Source organism: Palaemon carinicauda, chromosome 27 (genome assembly GCF_036898095.1).
Source record: "Palaemon carinicauda isolate YSFRI2023 chromosome 27, ASM3689809v2, whole genome shotgun sequence".
Lineage (NCBI taxonomy): Eukaryota > Metazoa > Arthropoda > Malacostraca > Decapoda > Palaemonidae > Palaemon > Palaemon carinicauda.
The window spans coordinates 82,986,394-83,007,517 of NC_090751.1; the positions used below are offsets into that span (position 1 = coordinate 82,986,394).

General features: G+C 38.6%; 1 protein-coding gene across 2 annotated transcripts in view; it reads left to right on the forward strand.

Annotated features, from left to right (window-relative positions):
• Positions 1-21,124, forward strand: part of LOC137620774 (G-protein coupled receptor GRL101-like) — a 256,667-nt gene that overhangs the window by 187,324 nt on the left and 48,219 nt on the right. For both annotated transcript variants that reach the window (XM_068351199.1, XM_068351200.1), the window contains exons 5-10: positions 3,565-3,681; positions 8,702-8,824; positions 16,662-16,760; positions 17,354-17,488; positions 18,779-18,928; positions 19,434-19,598. In XM_068351199.1, coding sequence (XP_068207300.1) covers positions 3,565-3,681; positions 8,702-8,824; positions 16,662-16,760; positions 17,354-17,488; positions 18,779-18,928; positions 19,434-19,598 — 789 coding nt within the window. The remainder of the gene's footprint in view (positions 1-3,564; positions 3,682-8,701; positions 8,825-16,661; positions 16,761-17,353; positions 17,489-18,778; positions 18,929-19,433; positions 19,599-21,124) is intronic.

The window sequence follows — 21,124 nt, forward strand, 5'->3', positions numbered from 1 at the left end:
TGCTGTCCTGTCTCCTGTAACACCCGCCACCCATGTAAAGACACAACTAAGATCCATGCTGCCCTGTTCCCTGTAATGCCCAACTGCCCCTACAAAGGTAGAACTATGGCCCATGCTATCCTGTTCCCTGCAACACCCTACCATCCCTAGGCCATAACTAGAGCCCATGGTATCCTGTTCCCTGTGACACCCTACCACCCATATAAAGCCACAACTGAGACCCATGCTGTCCTGTTCCCTTTAACACCAAACTACCCCTGCAAAGGTAGAACTATGTCCCATGCAATCCTGTTCCCTGCAACACCCTACAATCCCTAGGCAACAACTAGGACCCTTGTTATCCTGTTCCTAGCAACACCCTACTATTCCTAGGCCGCAATTTGACCCATGCCATCCAGTTCCCTGTGATACCCAACTGCCTCTATAAGGGTAGAACTAGTACCATTGCTATCCTGCTCTCTGTAACACCCTACCTCCCATATAAAGCCACAACTAAGACTCCTGCTTTCCTGTTCCATGCAATACCCTACCACCCATATAAAGCCACAACCAAGACCCATGCTTTCCTGTTCCCTGTAACACCGAACTGCCCCTACAAAGGTAGAAATATGGCCCATGCTATCCTGTTCCCTGCAACACCCAAAAATCCCTAAACCACAACTAGGACCCATGCTATCCTGTTCCCAGCAACACCCTACCATTCCTAGGCTGCAACTAGGACTTATGTTATCCTGTTCCCTGTGACTCCCAACTGCCTCTAGCCTCTGTAAGGGGAGAACTAGTACCATCGCTATCCTGTTACCTGTAACACCCTTCCACCCATATAAAGCCACAACTAAGACCATGCTGTTCTTTTGTGACACCCCACCACCCATATAAGGGCAACAACTAAGACCCATGCTTTCCTGTTCCCTGTAACACCCAACTGCCCCTACAAAGGTAGAACTTTGGCCCCTTCTATCCTGTTCCCTGCAACACCCTACCATCCCTAGGCCACAATTAGTACCCATGCTATCCTGTTCCTTTTGACACCCTTCCACCCATATAAAGCCACAACTAAGACCCATGCTTTCCTGTTCCCTGTAACACCCAACTGCCTCTACAAAGGTAGAACTATGGCCCCCTCTATCCTGTTCCCTGCAACATCCTACCATCCCTAGGCCAAAACTAGGACCCATGCTATCTTGTTCCCTGTGACACCCTTCCACCCATATAGAGCCCCAACTAAGACCCATGCTGTGTTGTTCCCTGTAACACCCAACTGCCCCTAGAAAGGTGGAACTATGGCCACTTCTATCCTGTTCCCTGCAATACCCTACCATCCCTAGGCCACAATAGGACCCATGCTATCTTGTTCCCTGTGACACCCCACCACCCATATAAAGCTGCAACCAAGACCCATGCTTTCCTGTTCCCTGTAATACCCAACTACCCCTACAAAGGTAGAACTATAGCCCATGCTATCCTGGTCCCTGCAACACTCTACCATCCCTAGGCCACAACTAGGATCCATATTATTCTGTTCCCTGTAATACCCTAGCATCCGTAGGCCACAACGAGAACCCATGCTATCTTGTTCCCTGTGACACCCCACCACCCATATAAAGCGACAACCAAGACCCATGCTTTCCTGTTCCCTGTAATACCCAACTGCCCCTACAAAGGTAGAACTATGGCCCATGCTATTCTGTTCCCTGCAACACCCTACCATCCCTAGGTCACAACTAGGATCCATGCTGTCATGTTCCCTTTAATACCCTACCATCCATATAAATCCACAACTAAGGCCCATGCTGTCCTGTTCCCTGTAATACCCAACTGCCCCTACAAAGCTAGACCTATGGCCCCTGCTATCATTTTCCTTGCAACACTCTACCATCCCTAGGACACAACTAGGACCCATGCTATCTTGTTCCTTGTAACACACTACCACCCATATAAAGCCACAACTAAGACCCATGCTGTTTTGTTCCCTGTAACACCCAACTGTCCCTACAAAGGTAGAACTATGGTCCATGATACCCTGTTCCCTGCAACACCCTACCACCCGTAGTCCACAACCAGGACCCATGCTATCCTGTTCCATGTGACACGCAACTGCCTGTATAAGGGTAGAACTAGTACCCTTGCCCTCTTGTTCCCTGTAATACCCTACCTCCCCTCTAAAGCCACAACTACAACCTGGACTGATGTGTAAAACTACTGTTCCCTGTAACACCTTACCATCCATATACAGTCACAACTAGGACCCATGCTGTCCTGTTCCTTGTAACAGTCAACTGCCCCTACAAGCAGTAGAACTTTGACCCATGCTATCCTGTTCCCTACAACTGCCTACCACCTTTAGGCCATACTAAGACCCATGCTCTCCTGTTCCCTGTAACACCCAACTGCCCCTGCAAAGGTAGAAATATGGCCCGTATCCTGTTCCCTGCAACACCCTACCATCCCTAAGCCACAACTAGGATCCGTGCAATCCTGTTCCCTGTGACAACCTACCACCCCTATAAAGCCACAACTAGGATCCGTGCAATCCTGTTCCCTGTGACAACCTACCACCCCTATAAAGCCACAACTAAGGCGTATGCTTTCCTGTTCCCTGTAACACCTTGCCACCTCTACAAGTCCAACTTTAGACGAGGACTCACGCTGATGTAAGGCTGGTTTAATCTAAATCTACCAGCAACCCTTTATTGAAGACATATGATGTGGTACTTCTTGTCTATATTTTTCTGCATAGGGTATTCTTCAGAGAGATTATTTATGGAGAAGAGAAGAAAGTGAGAGATAAAATAGAGATGATCTCAATAACTTGAAGTGTTTCTATGCACTAAATAGTTGCTTTAGTGAAGGATAAAGTCAGTAAATTTATTCTTTTACAATAATAGTTACCTAAAACCAATTTGAAGGTTAATGACGATGGCTAGACCAGTCATTTATTTTAAAAGTAATATACAGTACAAGCCATTATACTCTGAAGATATATTGCAGCATTTTCTTAGATACGGTTTCTTCCTCTTTTTAGAATGTTTCTACTTAGTAACGTTTCTCTTAACGTTTCTCTTCCCACTTAAAGGTAAATTCAAGTTGTAATTATTTCACTTACTTTACTATAAGGTCTGGTTTCCTGGTCCTAAGGCACTTGGAAACCCCGTGTCCCATAGGATCCCTAATGTTTATTTGTTGAATACATTCCTAGGTATTTGAGTATTACACATCATATTCTGCGTTAATTGCCATATCAAAATAGGATTAAAGTTTTACTAATACCTTGTGTTATTTCCAAATTTTTATGCCTGTCCTTAAATGACAGTAGAAAACTTTTCAAGCATTTGATTTATACAGAGAAAATATAACTATGAGCTATTGTCATGTTTCTTGCCAATTTCAAAGAAAAAAATTTCGTATTTTGTGATAAAGATAAATCTAGTTTTTTTTTTTTTCTTTTTTTTTTTTTTGAGGGGGTTACAGCCACCAACATCAACTCACACTACAAACACTGCTGAGTCCGCCATTAATGTTACAATTTTCTCTACACAGTTGTGAATTTTCTCATCGTAACAGAGACGTGGCTGTGTCCTGAGACTCACTACAAATGTAGCAATGGCTTCTGTGTTCCATCGGACGCCGTCTGCGACTTCGTCGACGATTGTGGCGATGCCTCAGACGAGCACGAGTGCAGTAAGTGCTAAGGTGTCTTATATGCATTAATGCTTAGTTGTCTTGAATGCAGTAAGTGCTAAGGTATTTTGAATGCAGTGAGTGCTAAGTTATCTTGAATGTAGTAAATGCTAAGGTATCTTGAATGCAGTAAGTGCTAAGGTATCTTGAATGTAGTAATTCTAATGTATCTTGAATGCAGTAAGTGCTAAGGTATCTTGAATGTAGTAATTCTAATGTATCTTGAATGCAGTAAGTGCTAAGGTATCTTGAATACAGTAAGTGCTAAGGTATCTTGAATGTAGTAATTCTAATGTATCTTGAATGCAGTAAGTGCTAAGGTATCTTGACTGCAGTAAGTGCTAAGCTATCTTCCATCCATATACCAAGGCACTTCCATCAATTTTGGGGGTAGCCGACATCAAACAAATGAAAAAAGGGGACCTTTCCTCTCTACACTCCTCCCAGCCTGACAAGGGACTCTTCCGAGTTCGGCTGGTACTACTAGGGTGCCGCAGCCCACCCTCCCCCGTTATCCACCACAGATGAAGCTTCATAACGCTGAATCCCCTACTGCTGCTACCTCCCCCTGTCATCCAAGGCGACCAGAGGAAGCAGCAGGTCCTATCGAAACTGTGTCACAATCAGTTGCCATTCATTCCTATTTCTAGCACGCTCTCTTGCCTCTCTCACATCTATCTTCTTATTGCCCAGAGCTTTCTTCACTCCATCCATCCGCCCAAACCTTGGCCTTCCTTAATGTACTTCTTCCATCAACTCTTGCATTCATCACCTTCTTTAGCAGACAGCCATTTTCCATTCTCTCAACATGGCTAAACCACCTCAACACATTCATATCCTTTTTAGCTGCTAACTCATTTCTTACAACCGTTCTCACCCTCACTACTTCGTTCCTAACCCTATCTACTCGAGATACACCAGCCATACTCCTTAGACACTTCATCTCAAACACATTCAATTTCTGTCTCTCCGTCACTTTCATTCCCCACAACTGCGATCCATACATCACAATTGGTACTGTCACTTTCTCATACAGAACTCTCTTTACATTCATGCCCAACCCTCTATTCTTTACAACTCACTTCACTGCCCCCAACACTTTGCATCCTTCATTCACTCTCTGACGTACATCTGCTTCCACTCCACCATTTGCTGTAACAACAGACCCCAAGTACTTAAACTGATCCACCTCCTCAAGTAACTCTCCATTCAACATGACATTCAACCTCGTACCACCTTCCCCTCTCGTACATCTCATCTCATAACCTTACTCGTACCCACATTAACTCTCAACTTCCTTCTCTCACATACCCTTCCAAATTCTGTGACTAATCGGTCAAGCTTCTCTTCCGCGTCTGCAACCAGTACAGTATCATCAGCAAACAACAACTGATTTACCTCCCATTCATGATCATTCTCGTCTACCAGTTTCAATTCTCGTCCAAGCACTCGAGCATTCACCTCTCTCAACACTCCATCAATATACAAGTTAAACATCCATGGCGACATCACACATCCCTGTCTCAGCCCCTGGTATGTTGAATGCAGTAAATGCTAAGGTATCTTGAATGTAGTAAATGCTAAGGTATCTTGAATGCAATAAGTGCCAAGGTTTCTCGTGTGCATTAATACATAGTTGTCTTGAATGCAGTAAGTGCTGAGGTTTCTTAAATGCAATAAATATGAAGGTATCTCTTGTGCATTATTTATAAGGTGCCTTTCATGCAATAAATCTAAAGTTCTCTCAAATGAAGGTAAGTGTTGTTTCAAATGCAAGAGGGTTCAGTTGCTTTGTAAGTAGGAAGTAAAGTGCATTTGAATGCAGCAAGCGCTAATTTGCCTCGATTGTACAAAGTGCCTACTTGTTTAAAGGTTTAAAGGTCCATCATGAATGACAAAGGCAAGGTTCAGTGACATTGCCCTATCAAGCAGGACAATGCCTTAGAGACTGATCATATGTACATATGATCAGCGCCCAAGCCCGCTCTCCACCTAAGCTAGGACTAACTATGGCCAGGCAATGGCTGCTGATGAGTTGTCAGTTAGACCTATAGACTCCCTCAAACCCCTATCCTTAGCTCACAAGGATGGTGAGGTCGCAGTGACCAAAGAAACTAACTAGTTTGAGCGGGACTTGAACCCCCATCTGGCAATCACCAGGCAAAGACGTTACCAATAAGACCACTCTTGTTCCAAGAGCTGTTGTATGAAAGTATTATTATTATTATTATTATTATTATTATTATCATTATTATTATTTGCTAAGCTACAACCCTAGTTGGAAAAGCAAGATGCTAAAAGCCCAGGGGCTCCAACAGGGAAAATAGCCCAGTGAGGAAAAGAATAAAGGAAAAATCAAATATTTCAAGTACAGTAACAACATTGAAATATGAAATAAGGTAGAATAGTGTGCCCAAGTGTACCCTCAAGCAAGAGAACTCTAACTCATGACAGTGGAAGACCATGGTACAGAGGCTATGGCACAATAGCATTGAATTGTCTCAAATACAATAAGCGTTTAATTTTATCGAATTTAATAAGTGCTATGTTGTATCAAATTCACTAAGTGCTACGTTTGTCTTAAATATACAGTAGTTGTTGGAAATAGTATCAAATGCAATAAGTTTTAGGTTATGCTGAATGCAATAGGAGTTAAGTTGGCCTAAATGAAATAACTTATAAGTTCCATCCAATGCGGTAAGCACTGTTATCTTGGATACAGTAAGTACTAAGTTATACTGAATGGAGTAGATGCTAAGTTGTCTAAACATAATAAGTCACAATTTGCATCAGTTGCAATAAAGGCTAAGGTGTGTCTAATGCAGTGTGAGTAATTCCTTTTAAGTTGTCATGAATGCGATAAGTGCCAAGTAAAATTGAATGGATAAAATAGTAATTGTTATTATTATTAATTGCTAAGCTACAACCCTAGTTGGAAAAGCAGGATGCTATAAGCCCAAAGGCTCCAACAGGGAAAATAGCCCGGTGAGGCAAGGAAACAGAGAAAAATAAAATGATTTAAGAACAATGACATTAGAATAAATATCTCCTATATAAACTATAAAAACTCTAACAAAACAAGAGGAAGAGAAATAAGATAGATTAGTGTGCCCGAGTGTACCTTCAAGCAAGAGAACTTTAACCCAAGACAGTGGAAGACCACGGTACAGAGGCTATGGTACTACCTAAGATTAGAGAACAATGTTTTGATTTTGGAGTGTCCTCCTCTTAGAAGAGCTGCAAAGTTGTATCATAAGCAGTATGTTATAAACCATCTCCAATGCAGTAAGTGCTAAGTTGCCTTGCCTGTAGTAAGTGCTAACATATTTCGAATGCAGCAAGTCCTAAATTGTATTTACTGCAACAAGTGCTGATTTATCAAGAGTGAAGTTAGTGCTCAGTTGTCTCTCATATAGTAAAGGTTGAGTTACATCAATTGCATTATAGATAAGTTGTCTTGAATGTATTAAAGGTTTAAAGGCCACTCATGAATGGCAGGGGCAAGGGATAGTGACATTGCTCTATCGAGCAAGACAATGCCCTAGAGACTAACCATATGCACATTTGATCAGCGCCCAAGTCCCCTCTCCACCCAAGCTAGGACCAAGGAGGGCCAGGCAACGGCTGCTGTTGACTCAGCAGATTGACCTATAGGCTCCCCAAAACACTTTATCCTTAGCTCACAAGGATGGTGAGGTTGTAGCGACCAAAAAACTAACAAGTCTGCGCGGGACTCGAACCCTAGTCTTGCGTTCACCAGTCGGGGACGTTACCACATCGGCCTCCAAAGTGCCAAATCATCTTTAAGTTTTGTTTTCTCTTGAATGTATCAAGAGCTCAGTTGTCACATACCTATCAAACACTAAGTTACATCGAATGCAGTAAGTATCCTATGTTTTCTTGAATACTTTAAATACCTGGTTGTCCCAAGGGCTATTTGCCGTGAATGCAGTCAAAAAGAAGACTTGTCAAGAATACTCTAAGTGCTATATTATTACCAAATGCAATAGCTGCTAAGCTGTCTCGAAAGCAATAAGTGTCAAGTTACCTCGAATATAATTAGTGAACAGTCATTTCAAATCTAATAAGTGCTAAGTGGTATTGAGCACCCTAAGTTCTAAGTAATTGTCTCTAGTCATTTGGTAAACTAAAAGTTCAAGTTATAACGTACAATGTAGAATTGATAGTAGTCTTTGGAGATTTGTGGGTGCATTCATGATTCCAGAATTGGGTAGCATTTATCAAGGCTAGATATTTTCCTTAAGTGGTTTAAAACTTCGTAGGATAAGTATTACAATACGTTGTGTTGTGGTGGCCTATTAGACACGTCCCTGCCTGGTGATCTGCTGGACTGGGGTTCGAGTCCCGCTCAAACTCGGTAGTTTCTTGTAGTGTCTGCAATCTCATCCATCTTGTGAGGTAAGGAGAGTCGTTAACACCTTTGTCTGACCCTCCCTGGTACTAGCTTGGGTGGAGATGGGGCTTGAGCGCTGGTCATATATATATATATATATATATATATATATATATATATATATATATATAATATATATATATATATATATATATATATATATAATATATATATATATATATATATATATATATATATATATATATATATATATATATATATATATATATATATCTGAAACTATTCATTTGCGACAGGAACGACTGTCATTTTCGAAGAGAACGAACCTTTTTCTGTAGAAAAAAAGTAGTTTTTTCCCTCGGTTACATTACCCTGTAATACACTACAATAATACCGAATTATTTGTTTAGATAATGTATTCTAGTAGAATATTTAGTCATCATTTTTGACGGGTTGTGTACACTAGTTGATAATAAATGACATCTTATTTTAGAGGTGCCTAGTGTGGCCTTTTTGGCGACAGTAAGAATGGGTAGAAAGATTTCTCTTTAGGGCAATGTTAACTTATTTAGTTGCTAAAGTTGTGGATCTGCTTAGACTGTTGTTATTTCCAATATCTTGATTCCAGTTACATTTGTATTCCAGGTTACCGCAGTTGTTTCTACGCAGAGTTCAAATGCGCAAATGGTGAGTGCATAAGGCCAGGATTGGTTTGTGATGACGTCAAGGACTGTATCGATGGTACAGATGAAACTCAGTGCCAGCCAGGTCAGTGATGTTTTTCCAATCAGTGTAAGATAGGTTAGATTTTCAGTTGGTACCAGCCGTGTCAGTGACTCTTCTCTTAGTCAGCGATAGCCAGGTCAGTGATTTTTATTTTCAGTCTCTACCAGCCAGGTCAGTGACTTTATTTCAGTCTCTACCAGCCAGGTCAGTGGAGTTTTTTCAGTTAGTGCCAGCTATGTCTAATATTTTTTTCGAATCAGTGTCTGCTAGGTCAGATTTTAAGTTCCCAAGTCAGTGATATTTTTTAGTCAGTGCTATTCAGACCAGTGCAGTTTTTACCGTCATTGCCAGCCTGGTCATATTTGAAGTCAATACCAGCAAGGTCAGGGAAGATTTTCAATCAGTGCCAGCCTGGTCAGTTAGGTTTTTTTCTGTTTGGGCCAGCTATGTTAGTGACATTTATTTCATTCAGTGCTAGCTAGGTCAGTGGAGTTTTTTTTCAGTTAGTGCCAGCCAGGCTAGTGATATTTTTTCAATCAGTCAGCTAAGTCAGATATCCAGATGGTTCCAGCCAGGTCAGTGACATTTTTCAGTCTGTACTAGCCAGAACAGAGAAGTTTTATCAGTCACTGCCAACCAGGTCAGTTATTAGGTCGGTGCCAGCCAGGTTAGTGAAGATTTTTCAGCTAGTGCCAGCCAGGTCAGATTTTCCGTTAGTGCCAAGAGGTAATATAGTTGAGGTTTTAGTTAATGAAATTTAGGTCGAATTTTGTATTCCTACCAGCCAGGAAAGCTTTTTTTATTAGTGTCAACCGGATCATATTTTAATTGATGCCTGCAATGCCAGATTTCCAGTTAGTGCAACACAGATCATATTTCAAATTGATAGAAGCCAAGACATATTTATGATGTGTGCCAACAAAGTAAAATTTTCAATTAGTGCCAGCTAGGTCAGATTTGCAATAAATACTAGGAGAATCAAATTTTCAGTTAAGGCAAAAAGGCTAAATTATATATAATCGCGCATTAGCTAAGAATTTGAATTAGTGCCATACAGGTCAGGTTTTTTTTTTTTTTTTTTTTTTTTTTTTATTAAAATACAATTTTAAGACAGTACTACCAGGTTTGAGTGCCATGATATGGCTTTTAATTACCGATAGTCTAGTCATATTTTCACTTAGTATCATCCAAATAATGTTTTCAACAACAAATCTCCCCTATATGATAAATAGCAAATGTTTGGTTGTACATATATATATATATATATATATATATATATATATATATGTATATATATATTATATATATACAATATATATGTATATATATGTATATATATGTATATGTATATATGTATATATGTATATATGTATATATATATATATATATATATATATATATATATATATATATATATATATATTCGGCCATGCTGATGTCTCCACGTCCCTCGGGTATGGGAGAGGTGGAGTAGTCACGCCTTGGTGAGATGGAAGGTGCTTCTGTGTGCAAATCCATCGAAATATTTAGCCGTCGTTCTTGACGGGTCGCGTACACAAGTAATAATAATAATGTTGGTTTAAGTTTAACTTTTCGAATAAGCCATTCAGCGAGATAATCATGTCTTTTTTTTTTTTTTTAATTTTCGTCCAAACACTTTCTCTTTACAGCCATCAGTTATCGGTCATTTGCCAGCAAACCCGTTTACCTTTCCTAAGAAGTTTCAACATCTTCCCTCTTATATCTTGATTTCATCGGGAGAGAAAAATCTCGCCAATAGTTATGGTCTTCTCTCTCTCTCTCTCTCTCTCTCTCTCTCTCTCTCTCTCTCTCTCTCTCTCTCTCTCTCTCTCTCTCTCTCTCTCTTCGCTTGTATAAATTGCATAATGATCTTTATTTTCTTTATTAATTTTTAAGTATCCTGTTTATACAAACGAATGAAATGAACGTAGATATTGACGGAAATAGTTTTATTTTAAATCATTCTGTTCATAATTATAATAAAAAATATAATATGAATGATATTAATAGTCATCGATTGAATCCCATATACGCTACAAATATACAGTACTGAATTTGTTTTCAATAATATTTACTATTTTACTCTACCGCTGACGTCGTCTCTTGTATTACATAACGTATATCAGTGCTTAAAGACTGTGTACACAGCCGTAGCTCATATAACTATCTCTCCTATTCCTTGCTTGAGCCAGATATCCGTTACAAATTACCTTCTTTATATTGCTGAGAGTCTCCTTATCTGAAAAATATCAGCTGAAATCTAGTAATCCTTTATCGTTTTCTGGTAACTATCTTTGGCGGTTATGGGTTATTTTTGCGAACACTTAATCGCATGGAGCTACATTTCATATCCAAGGAGTCTGTGTTTTCATGTAGACGAAGAAGCCACTGTCTGGGCTATCCTGGTCCAACCTTGCGTAGAGAGGAGGGGACTTAGGTTCTGATAATATGACTGATGCTCACGAGGGACCTTCTAAACTTGTGAAAGTTTTGATCGCGTTGCATTTGGTTATTCTTTTGTCTTGGTTACGGATATTGATTGATCAGTTTTCATCAAAGTCTACATTCGCCAGTTCTTGTTTTATGGAAGACGCAGTGTTATAGAGTCGCCAATCGGCTTTTCAAAATCGTTTGAATTGATATCAGATTTATTGATGCTGGTGCCCTTCTAGTTTATGCTGAGAGAGAGAGAGAGAGAGAGAGAGAGAGAGAGAGAGAGAGAGAGAGAGAGAAGAGAGAGAGAGAGAGAGAGAGAGAGAGAGAGAGAGAGAGAGAGAGAGAGAGAGAGAGAGAGAGAGAGAGAGAGAGAGAAAGGGGGGGGTGCTGTCATCGTTACATCGTAAAGGAACGGTATGAAAACTTTTCTAGTTTAATTACCGCACCCAACTCACGTCCATAAGGCTTGTTGTTGTAGATTACCTGGCCCTTGTGGCCAAGCATGGGCTCTTGCAACTGGCCATTGTGGCAAAGCACGGGCTCTTGCAACTGGTCCTTGTTACCAAGTACGGGCTCTTGCAACTGGCCCTTGTGGCCAAGCATGGGCTCTTGCAACTGGCCATTGTGGCAAAGCACGTGCTCTTGCAACTGGTCCTTGTTACCAAGCACGGGCTCTTGCAACTGGCCCTTGTGGCCAAGCATGGGCTCTTTCAAAAATGCAACCCGTAACTTGTAGGCTTGTGCTTGGAAATTGGACCGAACTACACTTCCCTTGGTCGGGCAAAGGTGGTAACTTGCTTGACCTCGAGACCCATCATAATTCATAAAGTTATTCATTGCTGAAACCATTATCGTTTCATAATCATGATGCTCATGTTTTTTTTTTTTTTTTATGGTTTACTACAGTCAAAAGTTCATCCATAAATCTCAAAGCATAAGTCATTACCTTTCCAAATTGTGTGAAGGAATTTTCAAGGGAAGAATTTCGAGTTTTGCTTTAACTTACAACGCAGTATTTCTCTTCTTTGAAAAGTGGAATTGCCTTCATAATCTTGTTTGTGAATAATAAAATTCAAAAAGAGAGAAAACTTCGGTATTTGCTGGTTCTGAATCACGGCCATTTCGTTCGTCCTACTGAAGACTCATGTTATTTTCTTCACTCGCTTTCTAGCGATCTAAAAGTGGAATAAAAACAGTGAATAGGAAAATTGTGAAAAAGAACGAAGCCATTGTGTTCGAACTCGCTTCAATCAGGGGCTTCGGTCGGACGTCGGAAGAAAACGAGGTTGATCATGATCAGAAGCCGAACAAAAACCGAGAAAATGGAATGTTGTTTTCAATCTGACTATTTGGGGCAGTTGCATGTAATATTTCGATGCAAGTAGAAAATAATGTCTACAATAGAGCTGCAGTTGTATTTACCATTTTGTTGGTATGTTTCAGATGGAATTAGAATGTTGTTCTCATCCGAAACATGGGCTTCTAAAAGGAGAGATGAAAACAGGATTGATGTGATAAAGATGAGGATGTTGAGGTGGCAATGTGGAATTACGCATAAAGAAGTTAAGCACATACATATTAGAGGCACTCTCAACCAAGGTGAGGGAAAGTAGACCGAGATGGTATGGACATGTAAAGAGACGAGAGGAAGACCATAGAAAATGATGGATATGGGACTACCAGGTGGAAGAAGTTAGGTAGACCAAAATTGCGATGGATTGACTGTATGAAGAGAGATGTGAGGGAGTTGAGATTGAGCAAGGAAATGGACCCGAAATAGGGACGGGCTCGTGGAGGAGAAGACACATATATATATTGCTTTCAAAAGAGGTAATATCAATAGACATTAAGGTGTCACATGTTCCGCTATTTGACAACCTCTGAAATAACGTAAAAAAAATATAAATATACAGAAAATATAAACCTGTGACTTTAGAGTGTCAACTTAAAATTATGATCAAATTTCTACTTGCCGTATTCTATTATTCAGATTAGAATTTGGTTTATTTGCGTTAATAAAAAAAAAAAAAAGACCTAGAATTTGTTGGGTTTTGATCCACGGATGATGCTGTATTACAGACGACACAAACCACGTAAATATTGTAAGAAGGGCAAGAATAACTTTGAGATACTTGAAGAGGAGTAGACACCGTCTTTTAACTTTGTTGTTGCCGATCTGTCATCCCAATTAAATTCAAGTTACCAGCTCATCTGGAAACAATCGCACGCTTACCCAGATCACATATTCAATCCTTATCACCCCCTTCCCCTTTCCCAACTACAACGCGGCAGTTTAGGAAATTTGTGGGAGATTGTGGTTTCTGAGTGTACCTCTCGGGGCATCCCCTTACTGCAGGGGATGACTACTCGTGCTCTACCCTGCACGATAGACGAGGAGAGACTGAGTAGTCATACGTTTAGCAGTGCCACTCAGCGTGAAAGGAGAGATATATACTCGCACACACACACACACACACACACACATATATATATATATATATATATATATATATATATATATATATATATATATATATATATAAAATTAAGTCCTTACTAGTTTTGTAATACTTCAGCGGACTGATTTATTAAACAAGGTTCCTTTACATTTTATATGGTACAGTAAACATACGAACATACATAGAAAGATTTATAAAACAATAATGCCCTCCCAACCAGCTACCTGGGCTGATCACGGATGTTTCTGGGAGGAGTTCACCCCTCATTAGCCACGAGCCAGGAAGGGTAATTTCAGATGGCAGGTAAATTTGCCTCAATCTGAGGAAGTGCACCCTATCACACCCTTACTGCTTGTCGAGTTCCTGCGCACAGCCCTGCGCACCACCTCCGCCACCTCTCCCTCACTACAATAGCTGTTTGGCTACTTGCCCCGCTGTAAGTGTGTGAGGAGGCACATCCTATGAGCCAGGTGTGCCAAGAATTCCTGTGTCCATGGACACTTACTTTAAGGGTTAGTGCTTTTCTGGTCCTATACATAGAGGAACCCTACTCTCTACAGGACCACCACAGTCATTTTAACCTGTTCGTTCGCTAGTATTCAGCATTTCACACCACATATTGCCTGTTTATTGTCAAATCCACACTATCGAAGCACTTGGAGAACAAGAAAATCTTCAGTTTCCTCTTGAAAGCCTCAATATCATCAGTTTTTCGAATGTCTGATGGGAGCTTATTGTATAGTTTCGGGTCCGCATATATAAAGGCTCTAGAGCCTACAGTAGACACATATCTATGTTCCAATAGTTCGAAACCATCTGTAACTATTTTCATGTCAACACGATTTGTTACCTGCATAATATATAGCAATTCTCTTAGATATTTTGGACATCCGGTTCTGATAACTTAATGGGTTATTGTACATATTTTGAACTCAATTCTTGTTTTGAGAGAGCCAGTGTAAATCAATTAGTGTTTTTCTCTCAATTAGAATAGGATTGACCACTTTGAGTTATGATGATTTTCCTTTGAAGAGCAACAGCTGGTTCGACTGATTTCATAACCTCCAGTGCAAAAAGATCACATTTCCTTTGTATTTTAATTTAAACAAATCATACAAATAGGATAAATGATTTCATGAATATGATTTATATCAATGACAGTTTATATACTATTTGCTTTGCTATGTTTGATATCTATATAATATACCTTGCCTTGATTTTTATATTCTCTCTCTCTCTCTCTCTCTCTCTCTCTCTCTCTCTCTCTCTCTCTCTCTCTCTCTCTCTCTCTCTCTCTCTCTCTCTCTCTCTCGTATTTACCCCCATTAGGACATTGCATCTCCATAAATCATGTTTCTGTAACTGGTGAGACTTGGTTATTGATAGGAATCGAAATCCCTTAATCTTTGTTAATGTTTCATTTCTGCTGAAAACTTGTATAAATTATTATACATTATTCGGAAGAGATAACTGTCAGTAGGATATAAGATTAATGGTTGCGAGAGAGAGAGAGAGAGAGAGAGAGAGAGAGAGAGAGAGAGAGAGAGAGAGAGAGAGAGAGAGAGAGAGAGAGACAGACAGACAGACAGACAGACAGAGAGAGAGAGAGAGAGAGAGAGAGAGAGAGAGAGAGAGAGAGAGAGAGACAGGCAGACAGACAGACAGACAGACAGACAGACAGACAGACAGAGAGAGAGAGAGAGAGAGAGAGAGAGAGAGACATTGAATAAACGTCAAAAGGGAAACAGCTGATTATAGTATAAGTTGAATATTTTATATGCGAACATATTACTTTACCTACTTTCTCTTGTTTCACAAATATTTCAATCTTTTCAAAAGAGAGAGAGAGAGAGAGAGAGAGAGAGAGAGAGAGAGAGAGAGAGGAACATGGAATAAATGTCAAAAGTTAGATAGCTGATTATAGCATATCATAGCTGAATATTTAATATTGGAACATGTTACTTTACCTACTTTCTCTTGTTTCACAACCCATTCAGAAAAGAGAGAGAGAGAGAGAGAGAGAGAGAGAGAGAGAGAGAGAGAGAGAGAGAGAGAGAGAGAGAGAGAGAGGGGAACATTGAATAAATTTCAAAAGTGAAATAGCTGATTTTAGCATATCTTAGATGAATACTTAATATTGGAATATATTACTTTACCCACTTCCTCTTGTTTCAGAAGTATTTCAACCCTTTCAGAAGTGAGAGAGAAGAGAGAGAGAGAGAGAGAGTGATATATATATATATATATATATATATGTATATATATATAATATATATATATATATATATGTGTGTGTGTGTATATATACATATATATAAATATAATGTATATATAATATATATATATATATATATATATATATATATATATTTATTTATTTATTTATTTATATATACATATATATATATATATATATATATATATATATATATATATATATATATATATATATATATATATATATATATGTGTGTGTGTGTGTGTGTGTGTATACATATTTATATATATATATATATATATATATATATATCTATATGCATATATGTATATATATATATATATATATATATGATTCTGATAAGATTGAAATACTTCTGAAACTGGAAAAGTGGGTAAAGTAATATATTCAACTATTAAACATTTAACAATCCATCAACCTCTCTCTCTCTCTCTCTCTCTCTCTCTCTCTCTCTCTCTCCTCTCTCTCTCTCTCTCTCAAACCGAACCCTTAACTAAAAACAAACAACACTATTGAACTTATTTTTCATTGTTATTTTTTATACAGTTTTTTATTTGCCTCCATTTCTTTTTTCATGACAGCTCTTTTCCATAATTGGTATCTTGATTTTCTAGCAGACAATATATTTACTACTACTACTACTACTACTACTACTACTACTACTACTACTACTACTAATAATAATAATAATAATAATAATAATAATAATAATAATACTCAACAGATGACTGGGTCTCTTGTGGGTCAGGTCGAAGAGTCCACAGATTTTTCTGGTGTGATGGCTGGCCAGACTGTTCCGACAACCACGCCGATGAGCTTAACTGTAAGTATACAATACAAAGTATACAATATCTAATTTTCCTATGAACGCCGAATTTCTTATTTATTTGGGGGTTAATATACTTCATTGGGACAGGTGTAAACTTTCTTATTAATTATCAAATCGATTTTTTTTTATGTGAGAAGCTGGTGTTTATCTTGGTCTGATATACGATAATATGAAGATAGTTTTACGATCATTTACGAATTATTATGATTTAGTGTTAACGTGCCAGGAGTAAAACCAGTTAGGAAGCATACACAGGGTTGAGACTTAGTCATAGAGTAAGCTAAGAATACTGCAGTCTAATTGGGGGGTCTCAGGCGTGCCTAGCCCCCTGTAGGTAAGTAGGTAAGGCTACGGCTCCTAGGTTAGGTGATGTGGGGAACCTTAGGTTAAGTGATGTTCTTGTGTTTGTTTTCCTTTTAAAATGGGGTTTTTAAATCAAGTTTTGGAATATTACATCCGGTCTGTCCCAACAAACTGCAAAGGCTCCTTCATTTTGTCTCAAACTTCACATACTACACTGAAATGTAATTCTAATCACATCTTGTGACCTGCAAAAGTAACCAGTGGTCCTCATATCCTCCTCACAGGTGGACCCTGCAAGAAAAACGAATTCCGCTGTCATGACGGCCAGTGCATAGCCTTGGGTAACCAGTGTGACGCACAGTGTGACTGCGTGGGTTGCACTGATGAGCAAGATTGTCTGACGTACGATGTTATCTCTGGTCAGTTGAAATTCGTTTTTCATCTTTGGGAAAAGAAACAAAATTGATTTTAGTACAATGTATTTGGAATGCTTTATTCTTGGTAAAGGTAGAAGAGACTCTTTAGCTATGGTAAGCATCTCCTATAGGAGACGGACATTCCAAAATCAAACCATTGTTCTCTAGTCTTGGGTTGTGCCATAGCCTCTATACCATAGTCTTCCACTGTCTTGGATTAGTTCTCTTGCTTGAGGGTACACTCAAGCACACTATTCTATCTTATTTCTCTTTCTCTTATTTTGTTTAAAATTTTATAATTTATATATGAAATATTTATTTTAATTGTTGTTACAGTTCTTGAAATATTTTATTTTAATTATTAATTACTTCTCTTATTTCCTTTTTTCCTTTTCTCACTGGGCTATTTTCCCTATTGGAGCCCCTGGGCTTATAGCATCCTGCTTTTTAAACTAGGGTTGTAGCTTAGCAAGTAATAATAATAATAATAATAATAATAATAATAATAATAATAATAATAATACGGTTCCGTTTCACTACTGAACCCTTTTACACAAAATCCCCTTGTCACTGTTATCCCCTCTTCACTTAACAATCCCTACTCCTCCACCAATATGGCAATATCATGGTTAATTATCCCTACAGCATTTGTATCGGCATTTAGCAGTATTTCTCAAGTAGTTTCATAGAAACCTTTCACCAAAATATTACGGTTTCTAATTCGATAAGATACTTTAAAGGCGACGTGACGGGCTGGTTAGTCAATTTTACTGGGTTTTATTATTATTATTATTATTATTATTATTATTATTATTATTATTATTATTATTATTATTATTATTATTATTACTTGCTAAGCTACAACCATAGTTGGAAAAGCAGGATGCTAGAAGCCCAGAGGCTCCAACAGGGAAAATAGCCCAGTAAGGAAAGGAAACAAGGAAAAATAAAATTTTTTAAGAAGAGTAACAACATTAATATGATTATCTCCTATATAAACGATGAAAACTTCAACAAAACAAGAGGAAGAGAAACAAGACAGAGCAGCGTGCTCGAGTGTACCCTCAAGCAAGAGAACTCTAACTCAAGACAGTGGAAGACCATGGAACAGAAATGAAGTTATAATGAATTGCTGATAATCCCAGAGATTTTCAAACTTAACACAAACCATTTTACAGAAAAGTACACTTCTTTTATTCTCCCTCAAACCCTTGAGACCTTTGCCTCTCGAGTGTAAATCGGAAAAAAATTTCCTTTCAACCATTGTTTGAAATACCATCGTAATTCTAACAGGTACAGCTGTCTGCCGCTTGATGGAGGCCATAACATGTGTGGTTGATGGCTATCAGAGGAACAAGGACAGGTGTCTGTCTGCTAGCACCATCTGTGATGGCTTTAATCACTGTCATAACGGAGAGCAGGTCTCTGATGAAACTGGCTGTGGTAAGTGACAGTTTCGGTCACACTTTACAAATCACTTTACAAAATCAATCGTTCTGTACTTACAATAATGTTCAATGTTTGTAAGTATCGAGTCTCCTTGGCATGTCTTTGTATATGCAATTGAATAGAGGTAGAATCTTTAGCAAAATATACATCTAACAATTCCCTGTGCTCAACAGTACAACGTCCAACTAGATATATCTTCCCTGCTCATTGATCTTTGGGAATCAGGCTTCGCAATTTCTGATTTTACCGTAAATATCATACAAATAAAAGTACTGTATAATTGGACAGCATTTGTGATGTTAAAATCGTTTTCACCATAGTCGGTCTTGATCGTCTCATCCTTGGAAAACAAAAGACTGTATGTCCGAATCCTTGCCAATGAAATACGAGATGCTTCACACCTTTACATTTGATTGCATTTCCCTTTGCATTTAAGTGCATTTCTATTTGCTAGCATTCAGAATAATAAATATGCAATTGTGCCTTTGTTCATACACAGATAACGCCACCAGCAAGTGTCAAGTAGAGAAGATTAACGGCTTACGAGGTAAGTCGACCCAAACCTCTTCTGGGTTCCTGTGCGGTGATGGTCGATGTCTTCCGAGTGACGTCATTTGCAACAGGCGGTTTGACTGTTTGAATGGCGAGGATGAAGTTGGATGCCGTGAGTTATTTACTGTGTTTTCGTCGATTGATTGTTTTCAATCCGAATAATTGAACATATTAAAGCTTTCAAGAGGAAACCGAAGACTTTCTTATTGTGAGTGTTTTGGCAGTGATGATCAAAGAGTAATCGAACAATACGCATTGTGAAATGTTAAATGCTCCCGAATGAACATCATTAAACGAGCGTGGAGGTCCTGTAGAGAATATGTTTCCCCTGCTGTACAGGACCAGATAGGTAGCCCTTAAAGTAAAGTAAAGTAAAGTGCTGAAGACTTCTGAAAGCATTTCGGTTTTGGACCCCTTGTTTGTGGTGATAATATGCCGATGGCATTTGTGTACATATTGACAAAAACTTTTATTCTGTTTTGCGTAATATGGCTGTAGATTAAAGATTGGTTAAGTCGGGGTTTTATCAAATAAGATGCAAACAAGTCATTAAAAAAGGTGTTAAAGTAGGCCTCAATCTTAAAGAGAAACGCCAAGCAGAGCAAGTGTCTTAAGTACTCAAATTTAAGATGCAATTGCAATCTTCCAAAATCAAAAGTGATGGGAGTGTCAACAGCGCGTTCAAGAAGACAGATGGACTCCCAAGAAATGTTCTATCTTTTAGCATTTCCAATGAAAAATGACAGCAAAAGGCTTTACGTGGCTTGCAAAAAACTGTTAAAACTAGGGGCACTCAGTAGAGCGCAGACCTCCAACACTGCTGCTTATTTCTTGACCTTTTGATTAACCTTGGCCTTTGACCTTAACATGTATTAATTGGCGTAGTTTTATGAACCAACTTTGAAGTCTCTGTAACAACGAAATCCAAACTTATTGCTGATTACGTGGATTGGACATTTTGCGTGAACGTGACCTTGACCTTCAAAAATTTAATGGCTTCCAGCTTTTTACGTAACAGTAAATCCCTGCAAGTTTCATTACACTATTAAAATTGTGGCCAGAAAGCTTTTCATAAACAAACAAACACACAAACAGATAAAACATAACCTCCTTTCAACTTCCTTGGTGGAGGTAATTATTGACATAATTTAAAAGACAGATTAATGAGTGTTGAGATACCGAGCGGTATCTTAAGAAAATGCCTTAATGATCAACTAGAATTATAAATAATCCAAGTTTATATGTGAGATTGTTATGCAGAATAAAACTGTTATTAATTGTCTAATTATTTATATACCTAAGAAAGTAAACATGCTGAAAGAAAGGACCAGTCCACGCAAGAAAGGTAAAAAGTCGCTTAGAAGTAGTACAGTGACTTTAGAAAAGCTTAAAACACTATTCTGAAAAACAAGAACAAAGAGAGTTTTTCATATATGGAGACCAATCATTTAAGGAAGGATTTCTGTTGCAAAGGTTATGTTTTGATAGACATGTATTTATTTGTTTGTTTGTTTGTTTGGGAATTGCATAACTCAAAAACTATTTCAACGAATCTCATGAAATTTAGCTGGATGATTGGCCATGATCCAAGGCCAATTTGATTAGATTTTGGCAGTAACTGGGTGAAAGGTCAAGGTA